Source organism: Betta splendens, chromosome 13, assembly GCF_900634795.4.
Source record: "Betta splendens chromosome 13, fBetSpl5.4, whole genome shotgun sequence".
NCBI classification, from domain to species: Eukaryota; Metazoa; Chordata; class Actinopteri; order Anabantiformes; family Osphronemidae; genus Betta; species Betta splendens.
Window position 1 is genome coordinate 14840976 of NC_040893.2, and position 12139 is coordinate 14853114.

Below are 12139 nucleotides of genomic sequence, written 5' to 3' on the forward strand. Positions count from 1 at the left end.
TAGCTGCGCCTTTATCTCTGTACAGAACGTGCAGTGTATTCTGAGTTCACACTGAGCTCGAGCGGGGTTAACCACATACAGACTGGAGGATGAAGAGGGTGCCGTGATGAAAGACCTGTCTCTCGTGAAAACTGAAAGTGCAATTAATTTCAGCATGAGCGTGGCGTCGACGGTGTGGAACGTGGCAGCTCTGCGGCAGTGAGCAGCAAACTGACACACAGTACGTGTTGTTGTAAGAATATTCTGCGGACGTGTGTCTGAGCAGCATGTGAGCTTCCCATTTTAGCTCTTAAGCAACAGCTTTGCACTTCAGAAAGGAAGAGTGCACCAAAGGCAAGATTACAACATGGGGGGAAACGTTTTATTACTGTAGAGGAGGGAGGACACGTGAAGGAAACACACCAGCCCAACACATGTAAGTATGAACTTATCTTTAAGTTATTTGTTTGAACTTTATGCTCAGCTGCTTCACGAGTTGCATTCTGCTTGCTTCCAGGGCAGTTCACAGTGCAGTTAACGGGACCACCGCCATCCCATGGAGGAGCAGCAGGAAGATGCTGACGCTCCTGGAGCAGCTGAAGGGCTGTCAGCAGGCCTGGTGCCCTGGAGCACCGTGGGACAGGGAGGGGGCCCACAGAGCTGTCAGTGGAACACCTACTGGGGTAAGTTGTCCTCCTCCCGTTGCAGATATTGTAAATACAGCTAAATCCCAATCCTCGGTACTGACATATATGAGAGGATTTGTTAGAGGGCAAGTGTATTTTAAACACTAGATTATTTTCCCCTTTTAAAAGAAGGTTTATTGCAGAAAAGGTTTTCAAATAAATGTGTTTTGCATGGTTTGTGCACAAATTGGGTGTTACATAACGGATAGATTTAACCACTCATTATTATACATGTGTATAAAGATCTATTATTTTAAACGAGGAGCAGCACAGTGAGTGTAAAGGGTGGTGCAGTGGAAGATGACTTCAGGCTTAGAGACTGACAGTCGTCACATGCCGTATGTAACTGGTCAATATAGTGATCGTTGTTGTTTATTCTCAAAACAGGAAACATGTAGCTTCATATTAAAACTAAAACGTGTGAGCCTGTACTTTTGTCTGTAGCTGTCTGAAACACAGCCAGGGTTTTGCTCCAGGCTAAACACCGGCATTCATAGGTTTGAGACACAAAGCGGTTCCTTGTTCTCTCTTCCACCTGATAACTCAGAGAACCACGTTTGGGGCTGATTGCAGAAGTGGTGTTGAATAAAAGGGCATGTGTGTCAGGGAAATTACAAAACCCAAGAGAAAGGTCTGCTGCAAAGAGAAAGCGTGAGTAGAACAAACACATGTACATATATATATATATGTATATATATATATATAGTTATTTTAATGAGTGAGATGCAAATAATTACCCAGAATTCGCTGATGCGAGTGATTGAATCATTAGACCGTTTTATTGTCATAGGGAGAGGAAGAGCTCAGAACCTCACCGATAACATGTAATGTAAGTCATGGCTGGGCTTCTATTGGTTTACACTGTTGAAGGAATGCGTTCAGGGAATAACCAACGCTTGCTGTTCTAAATGAATGGAGAAAAGGAGAAGAGCCAGCCAAGTGTGTCACTTTGGGTAAAGTTTAGTGACTCGAAGTGAACTTCAGTCTATTTTGGTAGACACAGCACACGAAGCCACTTCCTTTGTGCATTATAATCGTGTGCCGGTGTTTGAGAGCAGCTCTGAAACGAGCGGTGGCGTAACTGCGTGGCTGAACCCTCGGGTTTACTCGAAAGGTTCATTATGTTGCTTTTCATTAGATGACACGGACAGACCTGTAGTTTCTACACAGTAAAATGGTGCTGTTTTTATTCACGAACGTCTCTGCACAGAGGAAAAGGTCTTTTTCCCACATTAGTAAAAGATCACCCACTTTGTTAATCTCCTACTGCAGCCAATCAAACAATGCTATCTGTTATCTGAGCTTGATTAAAATGCTAGCGATGCTAAAGGCTGGTGGAGAATGTGGCCTTGACTACGTCAAGCCTGTGAAAGCTTCAAAACAGAACTGATACTTTTTCCTAAAATAACCACAAGGGTTTCTCTTTGAAACAAATGTGATGATTTGCGCGTCTTTATGGCTGTTACTGTAAGTATAAAGTGAGTTTCCATCTGGTCGTGTTTAGCGGCTTTCCCAGTGCTCAGGAGCAGAAGTCATGCACGGCGTCTCAGTATGTCAGTAATGGGGGTGTTGTCAGGAAATGTTCAGCGCTGAGGTGAACCAGAAAGGAAGTGATGTCCATGTCGCACTGCCAGCGAAGACTGATGGGTGAGCTTCACATCCTTTCACACCGCTGACATCATTCCAGTGCAGGATTATTATTCTTATAGTTATTTAAGTAAAGTCCACTCAGTTCCTTCTGTCATATTTAACAGTCAGGCTCAAAGAAATGTATAAAAAAGTTAGTGCTGGTGTTGAATGCGGTCAAATACTGTAGTAGTTAGTTCACCCAGGTTCATCAGTACTTGATGAACTTCTGGAAATCTGTTTGTTATTTATGACTCATTTTATCACTTGGCAGTTATTAACAATTGCGACCTGATGTGGAAACATGCTCGTTTTCTGTCTGTCACGCCCGAATCAACTCGTCACCTTTCATTCGCTGTCGTCATTTTCGCTCCATGTCACCCAGTTGCCAGAAAGCCACAGAATGTAGGCTGCCTGCGAATCTAAGAGAAAAAGTCTTCCTGTTCGGCGAGCTTCCGTAACACTACAGCTACCGAAATGAGTCACGGTGAGTGTGCGTGTCTCCCACCAGAGTTTCCTGATCGTGCGAGACTCCGCGGCGTCGCAGCCCAGCGTGCTGTGCGTGTCTGGAGGAGAGAACGATGCCGTGCTGGACTATACCATCAAAACCACAGGCACAGGTATAGATCTGTGTGTGTGTGTGTGTGTGTGTGTGTGTGTGTGTGTGTGTGTGTGTGTGTGTGTGTGTGTGTGTGTGTGTGTGTGTGCGTGTGTGCGTGTGTGTGTGTGTGTGTGTGTGCATCGACGTATGGCCCAATGAACTTGTTTTTCTACCAAAGTGGGGCCCTGTTGCCACTTGTGGGGGCCTTTGCCTGGACCCCACAACTTTAAAGGCCTGTTTGAGGGTCGAGATGTGATTTTAGGGCTAAAATTACAATTAAGTTTTGTTTATGTTAGCTGTGATACCTGTGGTGTGTGTGTGTGTGTGTGCTTGTTTAACAAATGACTTGTTTTTGCAGCGCAAACTTGCAAGAGAGGCTACAATTAAAAACTGGTTTTGCTTCCACTCACATCGAGGGCGTGTTCAGACTGTAAACACTGGTTCCTTGAACTGTTTACACAGCATCAGCTCTGCAGCCAGCGTTCCTATATGAACATGTACTCTCCTACGGCCTGCAGTGACCGTTCTCAGCATCGTTAACCCCACAGCATCAGAAATGTGATGACTAAACTGTTTTGTGAACAGCTTTGTGTGTTTGCAGGAATATCCTTTTTTAACATAAAGACCCTTAATAACTCTTGTCTTCTCTTTTTTTAGTTTTCCAGCTGTCTGACTCCCGCCTGTCTTTCTCTGACTTGGCTCAGCTGGTGTTCTTCTACTCTCTAACCAGGTTAGAACCTGTTTTGCGGCTCTTTTGTTTTACTTGAGCTTCCGTGTAATTTGTTACCGCTCCATCTGTTTAGGTAAAGCATATCACCGCTGGTGTTTTTATTAGAACGCTTCCTTTTGTTAAGCTTATCATACGAACTGGAACATTTATTTGATTTAGAGTTCAGGATTTTAAGCCTGGTCCGAGCATTTTTGGGCGGCAGGACAATAGCAGGACTGTATAAATACTTCTCATTTATGCCTCCGACCAGTTCAAGCTTTTTACAAACCTACTGTATGTCTGTTTGACAAAATAATTTGATCTCTTCCATCTGTACCTGGGTATCAGGGATGTGCTGGACGTTGCTCTGTCTATTCCTAAGTGGATCTACAGCGTAACTGACAAAAACAAAGGTCGTCTCTCTCAACTGGAACCAAGTGAGTCCCTTTATTTCAGAATATACAGTCTCATGTCATAGATAAGTAGCAGAAATATAAAGAGAGAGAATATCGCTCCATTCTGCAGAAACCTGGCTCTGCACTCCACCCGACCAGCGCGCCGATGAAATGACGCAGAAGGAGCCGAGCACTGCGATGTGCTCCATACAGGTACACAATCTGTGTGCGACTGACTAATGCTGAGAACTTGACAACAAACAGGAGTTTGCAACATGCATGCCTTTGTTGTCCAGCTGACCTCTTCCAACGGGGCCCTGTGCATTATCAACCCGCTCTACCTCCGTGAGCACGGAGACGAGTGGCTGACCCACCGCGTCCCCGCCTCGCAGGGCGTCGCGCTCAAGCGAGAACGCCGCATCAGCAGCACCCGGGCCTGGGCCGGGGCCGGCATCCAGTGTAAACGAGCCATCTCACTGGACCAGGAGGGCTGTGCTGCCAGTGCAGAGGGCTCAGGTTACACCTCGATACTCCACTAAATGCGTTTCCATCGTCGGTCTTTGAGCGTGCGTGTGAGTGTAGCCGCGTCTCCTTGTGCAGGTCTGACCAGAGCCCAGTCGGCAGATTCCCCACACGGCCCCGAAGCAACAGCCGAGGAGGTCGGTGCTTCTACAGGCGTCGTCCTCAGGAGACCCAGCAGAGAAGATGTCAGTACCCTTCCACAGAGACTGAGCACAGAGAGCCTGACTGTAATGAGCCACTCCAACCGTGGGAGTCTGACTAGTTTAGGGTCGGATGTGCAGCATGGCAGCCCCGTGCCCATGTCTCCTCACAGGGTGTCCTGGATCGAGGACGGCGTCTGGCTCGCCCCCCCCAGGCCCTCCTCCCTGCTCCAGCCCCCCTCCCTGGAGCTGGACTCGCTGTCCATCAGCAGCATGGAGGAGGAGCAGGAGTTCCAGGCGTCGTCCAGCCCCTCACACCACCCGTCGGCGCACCGGCTGGCCGACAAAGTCATCAATCGCCTCTCGGCGGTGGGCCAGGTCCTGGGCGGCCTGGTGTGTCCGAAGCAAAGACTGATCAACCGCGTGCAGGAGCTGAGCGAGCGCAAAGGCGGCTCGTTTGCAGACACCGTGAAGGGATTTGTGGAGGCGACGCTGAAGAAAGGCGCGGACTCAGACGGGGCCACAGGCTCAGAGTTCTTACAGGAAGTGAGGTCGTCACTTACAACCTTGAGGGAAGCATTGCTGGACTACCCCGAAATCCAGACACTGTTGGACAGCATTACGGACCTAAATGAGTTGGAAATAGGTGAGTGACAGCGAAGTGAAGCTTCATAATAGACTAAATAATAACAAAACCTAGTCTAGTTCCTCACAGGCTCTTCGCTCCCCTTTGCAGAGTCACTGGTGGAGCTCTCCCTCCACAAAGTGGCTGTGAAGCCCATCTCCGCACACCTCTACTCCTGCATTAACATCGCCCGGAGCAAAGACGGCACCTTCGAGCGTCTGCAGAGCAAGCTGCTCGTGCTGGAGAAGAACGAGGTGGAGGGCCTGGGGGGGTCGCCGGGGGTCGGCGTGCCCGACTGCGCCGCCCTCGACCGGATCCAGCAGAGGTGGACGCGCATGCACGAAGCCTACTCCCCAAACAAGAAGGTCCATTTCCTGCTGAAAGTCTGCAAGAGCATCTACGAGTGCATGAGCGCTAACTCGAGCTCAGGTTGCTTCCCATTCTTTGGTGGCCGTGTTTACACTCTCCTACTCTTCTCCTATTCATTCGCATCATCCCCTGTTGTCATCTTTGCAGCAGGTAAAGTGTTTGGAGCAGATGATTTCCTTCCCTGTCTGACCTGGGTGCTGCTCCGGAGCAACTTGATCACCTTACAGATAGACACAGACTACATGATGGAGCTGCTTGATCCCACACAGCTACAGGGAGAGGGTAAAGGCAAAATGAAGGCATCCCGGTACTCTCTCTAACTCCACTCCTCTAACCCTTTCTCCGATCCCCTCATCAACAGGCGGCTACTACCTTACAACTCTATACGCCGCCCTCTACTACATCAGCAGCTTCCAGCCACGACTGGCCACTCGCCAGCTCAGCGTGGAGGCGCAGAACTCCATCAACCAGTGGCACCGGAGGCGCACGCTGCACTGCGACCAGTCGAGGCGCAGCAAGAGTCGCCGCACCATCCGCAGGCAGGCGTGTCGGGACCGGGCCTCGCAGAACCCGTCCACCGACCCCGAGGGCAGGGGCGAGAGCGAGAAGGATGACGACTCCGTAGGCGCCGATGAGGCACAGCAGGGGGCGGGAGGCGGCGCGGGTCTGCAGCCGCTCAGCGAAGAGAAGGAGGCGGAGCAGGAGGTTGGGGACGAGTCGCTGACGCCCTCTTCAGCATCGAGCGCTCGGATGCAGGACGTCAGGAATAAACGAGCCGACAGCAAGACTCTATGGGCATGGGAGGACCAGCAAAGATGACCTAACCCTATGCAATACAATGTGTTAAACACTTGACTTCTAACACGAGGCCAAAGAAATGTTATATTTATAATTCAGTCATTGCAGGCATGTTTTTGCATGATGAGGCTCTCATCAAGCAAGAGAAAGCGGTTAAAAATTCAGAGGAAGAATTGGGAAACACTGGCCTTGACGAGTCTCATTGTCATTTTTCTAAAGTGTATTCTGAAAGAGAAGGTTTTATTTAAGAAATTATTAATATTATTATTGTTGTTGTTATCCACTTTGCACAGAAATGGCTAAGAATAAAAAAAATTGGCTTCATTTTTGTGGCGTGGCCTGAGGAGTGTTTCTCTTTGTGCTTCTGTTTTTCAGACATCAAACTTGAATGATTTGCTTCTGAAATACAAAACAAAACACACCTCATGACACTATTAAGATCAAATCAGTAACGTAAATTCTCTGCAGGTTCTCTTGGATTCTCCCTTTGAACCACGAGGGGGCAGCATTAAGCTTTTTTTATTCCACACCGTTTAACACCTACAGAGATTGTTCAGCGTTAGTTTTGGAAAATGTTACACGCAGAATATAAGGAACAAAATCTGAGAACATGAAACCGCTCCTGACGAGCTGGAGAGTCCCTTTGTTTTAATTACCCTTCTACAAATGACAGTTATTTAAAGCATGTACATTGTTTAAAATATGAGGTTATTTCAGGTTTAATCGCATCGCAAGATGACAAGATTCAATTTAATTTGCAGTGTTTCTATTACATACATAAAAACACAGTATTATGTTATAGGTACTCAACAAAATATATTTTTGACATTATCTCAATAATGTCACTGTTGAATGTGACACAATGAGCTGCAGTTTATATTCTTTATTTGTTCATTTTTTTTAATATATATAAATGAAATTGTAAATAATGTGGAACAAAGACAGAGTCAGACCACATAAAGTTCCTTGGTTGTCCTGTGCAAACGTGGTCATTAAAGCTGATTGTGATTCTGATTCTGATAATCTAAGAATTTTAAGAATTATTCTTCTTCTTATTCTACTTGCTGCACAACAAAGAAAATGTTTAACCTTTGCCTATGATTTTGCAGTTCAATGTCTAAGTCACAACTTTGGTAACAAGTTCATAATATTTTTTAATTATTCATTTTAGTAAACATTTTGTTGTCCATGTGACTTTGTGGAGGCTCTAGGCTGGACATTTGCTTTGTTAGCTGTTTGTTCATTCATTTTTGGTAGAACAGCAGGAGGCTGGAGATCCAGTAAAAAGTTGAGATTAAATGTAACGTAACTAATCAAGCTGTAATGCAGAATACATTAACAAAGTACCAGATAAAAATGGGAAAGTGAAGGAAGCAGCTGCTATTTCACATTTCACATGGTCACATTTTATAGTTAAATTATTTGTTCTTACAGTAAATACATTGAAGTGGTGGCTGACTAATGTCAAGGAATTGCCGTTGAAGCGGATCTAAGCAGACATAACAGTAAAGTGAGCTTAACAGAGTTGAATTAGCATCTGACACAGCAGCGACTGAAGCACATCCTGCACTTAAAAACAACTGTAACACTTATGGTTGAAGGATGTCGGCAGATGCGGCGGCACAAAGTGGAATCGCTGAGGAGAAATTAAGTAGAAGTTAACATGGAGACCAAAAACATGTTCCTTGATTATATCCTTGTCTAAATCCCAGAACAAACTCCTCTTACATCAATTTTACATATATGTTTTGTCATTACTATGTAATTAGCAGCCTGTACATTCAAACGTGAAAAATTAATGAATGCACATACATAAGACATGTACATATGTAAATGGTTATGGAGAGGCCCTCATACACACACACACACACACACACACACACACACACACACATACAGCTTCATGTACAGACACATATGGAACCATCTCATCCCTGCATTTAAATGACTGAGCCAATCAAATTTGCCTAATGAGACATCTGGCTTTCTGCCTGCATGTAGATGTCAAGCCCACAAACAGCTGGGCCTTCACACACACACACACACACACACACACAAACACACACACACACACGCACACACACACACACACACACACACACACACACACACACACACACACACACACACACACACACACACACAAGCACACGCACATGCACACACGCACACACACACAAAACACACACACACGCGTGCGCGCGCAAACACACGCACATGCGCACGCACGCACACACACACACACACACACACACACTCCTCACACTTTATCAGTTGCTGCTTGATCTGGTCTAACGCCGAGAAAAAACACTCTACACACTCTTTCTTCTACGCACAGTTCTTTTTTACGCACGTGATATATTATGCATACATGACTATGTGTAATGCACTCACCACAGCCATAAATTAGATATATGCCAGCAGAGGCGGGGGTGAAGGAGGAGCGGAGGGTTTGTATGTGAAATGAGGTGGAGGAGGAGGGGGGCACAGATGGCTGTAGCCTGAGGCATCAGAGGTAGCGCAGTTAAACATGGACAGTGCAACACACACACACACACACACACACACACACACACACACACACACACATGGATTAGAGGGGTGGACATATACAGATGTACAGTAAAGTCACTTGTAGTATAGCTACACAGTGGCACTAATTTATTCATATCCAAATCGGAAATTGACAAAAAAAAGAAACCCTTTTTTGTACAAAGGCTCTAAAGTAATAAAAATGTCAGTGTTCATTGGTAAAACAAAATCTGTGAATGACAGCATTTTCATATTTAATTTATTGAGTAAATCAAACAACTTGTAGTTTGAACAAAACTGTAAAAATCAGTTTTAGTTAGACATGCTACACATTTTACTTTGCTTTGAGATTCACATATTCATAGTGAAATAACTGCAGTCCCACAGTTACTTTACTCACTCTATTGTCCTGTTATAATATTCACCGTTCACTCACGTTGAGGTTAAATGCTGCGCTGCTTAAAGCTCATTTCACATCAGTTTAGTTGAAGTCTGACTGCAGCTCTACTGTCCAGCCTTGTTCCCTACAGCATGTAAACGTCTTTGTGGAGCAGCTCGCCTGCACTCCACGCTCACGCACCCACAATAAAACTTTCTTCCAGACTCTCCTTTTGCTTTTCACTTCTCTACTTCTGTCATTCAGTTCTATCCTTGCTGTTCATTCTTTCTCCCTGCTGCATTCCTCTCTTTCTCTCCCCTCCCTCCCCCCACTTACTTGTCTGAACTCTGACAGGTGTGTAATTGAATGATTAATGACCACCACAGTAACACCCCCCCCCCACACACACACATACACACACATACACACACACACACACACACACACACACACACACACACACACACACACACACACACACACACACACACACACAAACACACGTTATGTTAAAATGGACTTGTACATATTTATGTGCACACATATTCATTCACACACACACACACACACACACACACACACACACACACACACACACACACACACACTCACACACACACACACACACAACACACACACACACACACACACACACACACACACACACTCACACACACACACACACACACATACACACACACACACACACACACTCAGGCTCATGCTCATTTTCACTTCACACACGTGCATTCATTTTGCTTCAATTGACCAAACGGTGAAATTCAAACCAGTAGGAGCCTGGCAATGATGGAAACATTGAAAGGAATGAACACTCAGTAGATGTGAAGACATCCTGCACACGAGGGGCCAAGAGTGCACGAGTGATGCAGTGCAGCTCATTTAAAACGACAATCACACTGTTGTCATTTTATAAAACAACTTATGTGAATTGTAAAAAATACATTTCCCAGAGAATGTTATACACATCAATCATTTTCTAAAAATTCACCCAAAACTTTGTGAAGTTGTAAAACTAAATCATCTGCTGCCGACACACACTCCACCTCCATATGCTGCAGCCTCGTATTTTCCTCTGGCTGCACGCAAACACTGAAACACAAATACACAAATGCATGGAAGCGCTTTCGCCCTCCCTTATCGTCTCCATTTGTCAACATAAAGGCAGATTTTATTTTAACGCAGTCTGTGCTGGTGAGAGAAGAGGCTGGTAATCTATCTGAGCCAATCACACACTGACACAATGACTATGACATATATTGTGTGACTGAGGACGGTAGACTGATGTATGTGTTGTTGATTTTTCTCCCAGCCTGGTTGTGATGTCGCAGGATTATAAATTTAAAGAATATTGTTTTCAAATAACCCGAGAGCAAAATTGCACTGTTAATAAAGGTCAGGGTGACTTTTATTGTCTTTTCCTTTTCTTAAAAATGTCTCTGATTAATTAGTCACCTGCAGAAACCAAATGTCACATTAATGCATATTAAATACAAACACTAAACCTTCAGTGAAACAGGGTCAAGGTGTGCTCTTTGAACCTCAGTAAACATTTGAGTATGAATATGTAGAAACTAGCTGGAAATAGAAAATAAAAGCAATAAAGAGATCAAACAAATGTTCCTGTTGTTTTAAATCAAACAGAGTAATTTTCTTTATGTTATTTATGTCACTCTTTACACTAATTACAAAAGGTTATTGGCCTAAAGCCCAATAGACTAGTGGTCCTAAGTTCAGTCTTATGTGATCTATTTATTTTATTGTGTAAGAAAATGTAAATTACAATTTGGACAGAGTCACTGTCGTGTAGAGTAAAACAACAGTGGTTTCCCTAGCAGACAAACAAGCAGGTTTGGTAATAAAGGAGAAAAAGTGTTGGGTGCATCATGTCCACGGTGACCCAGAAGTGAGTACGCGGTGGGACAAGCACAAATGAAAAGTGGAGGGGTACCGGGGTCAGGCCCTGGGTACCAGGGAGAACAGCCATTTCCTGTTGACCCCAGCTTGAACTCTGGCCCCTGACCCCATGCCTGCTTCGGGCCGAATGGGGGCAGGATGGTGGGTGGGGCTGTGGTTGGGGGTCCAGGAGGCTTTTTTGTTTGTTTGTGGCATGTACAATGGTGAAAGGTGAAACCATGAATGGATAGTGGGTGCATAAAGGGATGCAGAGCAGGCGAGGTCTGAGGATTATGGAGAGGGCGTGTGTAGCAGAAGCTGCAAACACTAAAAGTCTGTAGGAAGAACCTGTTGACATATTATTCTTATTTTAGCTGATGAAATAAAAGGAATGAAGGAAGTCTGGGATCTCTGTAAACCAGATGTGGCTCTGGACTCTATAAATCATAAGAATAAATGCAAGAGCTGTTCTTTCCTCTCTGGATAATCCAGCATGTGTGACAGATTACTGCAGCTGCAGGCCGAGGCCGCCGTCAGAGTTGAACAGATAGCCAGAGGAGAGTATGGCTCACGTGACTTATGGCTCAAAAGGAATTAGAGATGATTACACAATTTGTCAACACATTGTTCTGCGTACAGAAATTTCACATGAGTGTTGATTTTAATTTTATTAAATATCTTATATACTTAATAAGTATCCAACGTAGGAGCCTAAAGCTCAGAACTAGCCCCTCGCTTTGGACTCTTGAGCAACAGAAAGAGAACTACAGCTGTTCACGTCTTCTGGTAGAGCAGCAGACTAAACACATTCTGAAACCGATGGCAGACTTCCCATAATATAAATCTCAGAATTGTGACACTGAA

The 12139-nt window shown here is 45.1% G+C and overlaps 1 protein-coding gene across 3 annotated transcripts; it reads left to right on the forward strand.

Moving 5' to 3' along the window:
- Nucleotides 1-73: 73 nt before the first annotated feature.
- Nucleotides 74-6774, forward strand: rinl (Ras and Rab interactor-like). Of its 3 annotated transcripts, none has more exons than XM_029171544.3 (12): nt 74-220; nt 314-415; nt 497-662; nt 2803-2911; nt 3550-3622; nt 3950-4038; nt 4127-4209; nt 4293-4512; nt 4597-5304; nt 5395-5712; nt 5800-5934; nt 6014-6774. In XM_029171544.3, coding segments are annotated over exons 2-12 (2361 nt in total). In that variant the 5' UTR covers nt 74-220; nt 314-413; the 3' UTR covers nt 6472-6774. The 3 variants fall into 3 exon arrangements, with proteins under 3 accessions (XP_029027377.1, XP_040929397.1, XP_029027378.1); XM_029171545.3 differs by having other exon boundaries at nt 193-220; nt 301-415; XM_041073463.2 differs by having other exon boundaries at nt 74-415; nt 5803-5934.
- The last annotated feature ends 5365 nt before the right edge of the window (nt 6775-12139 follow it).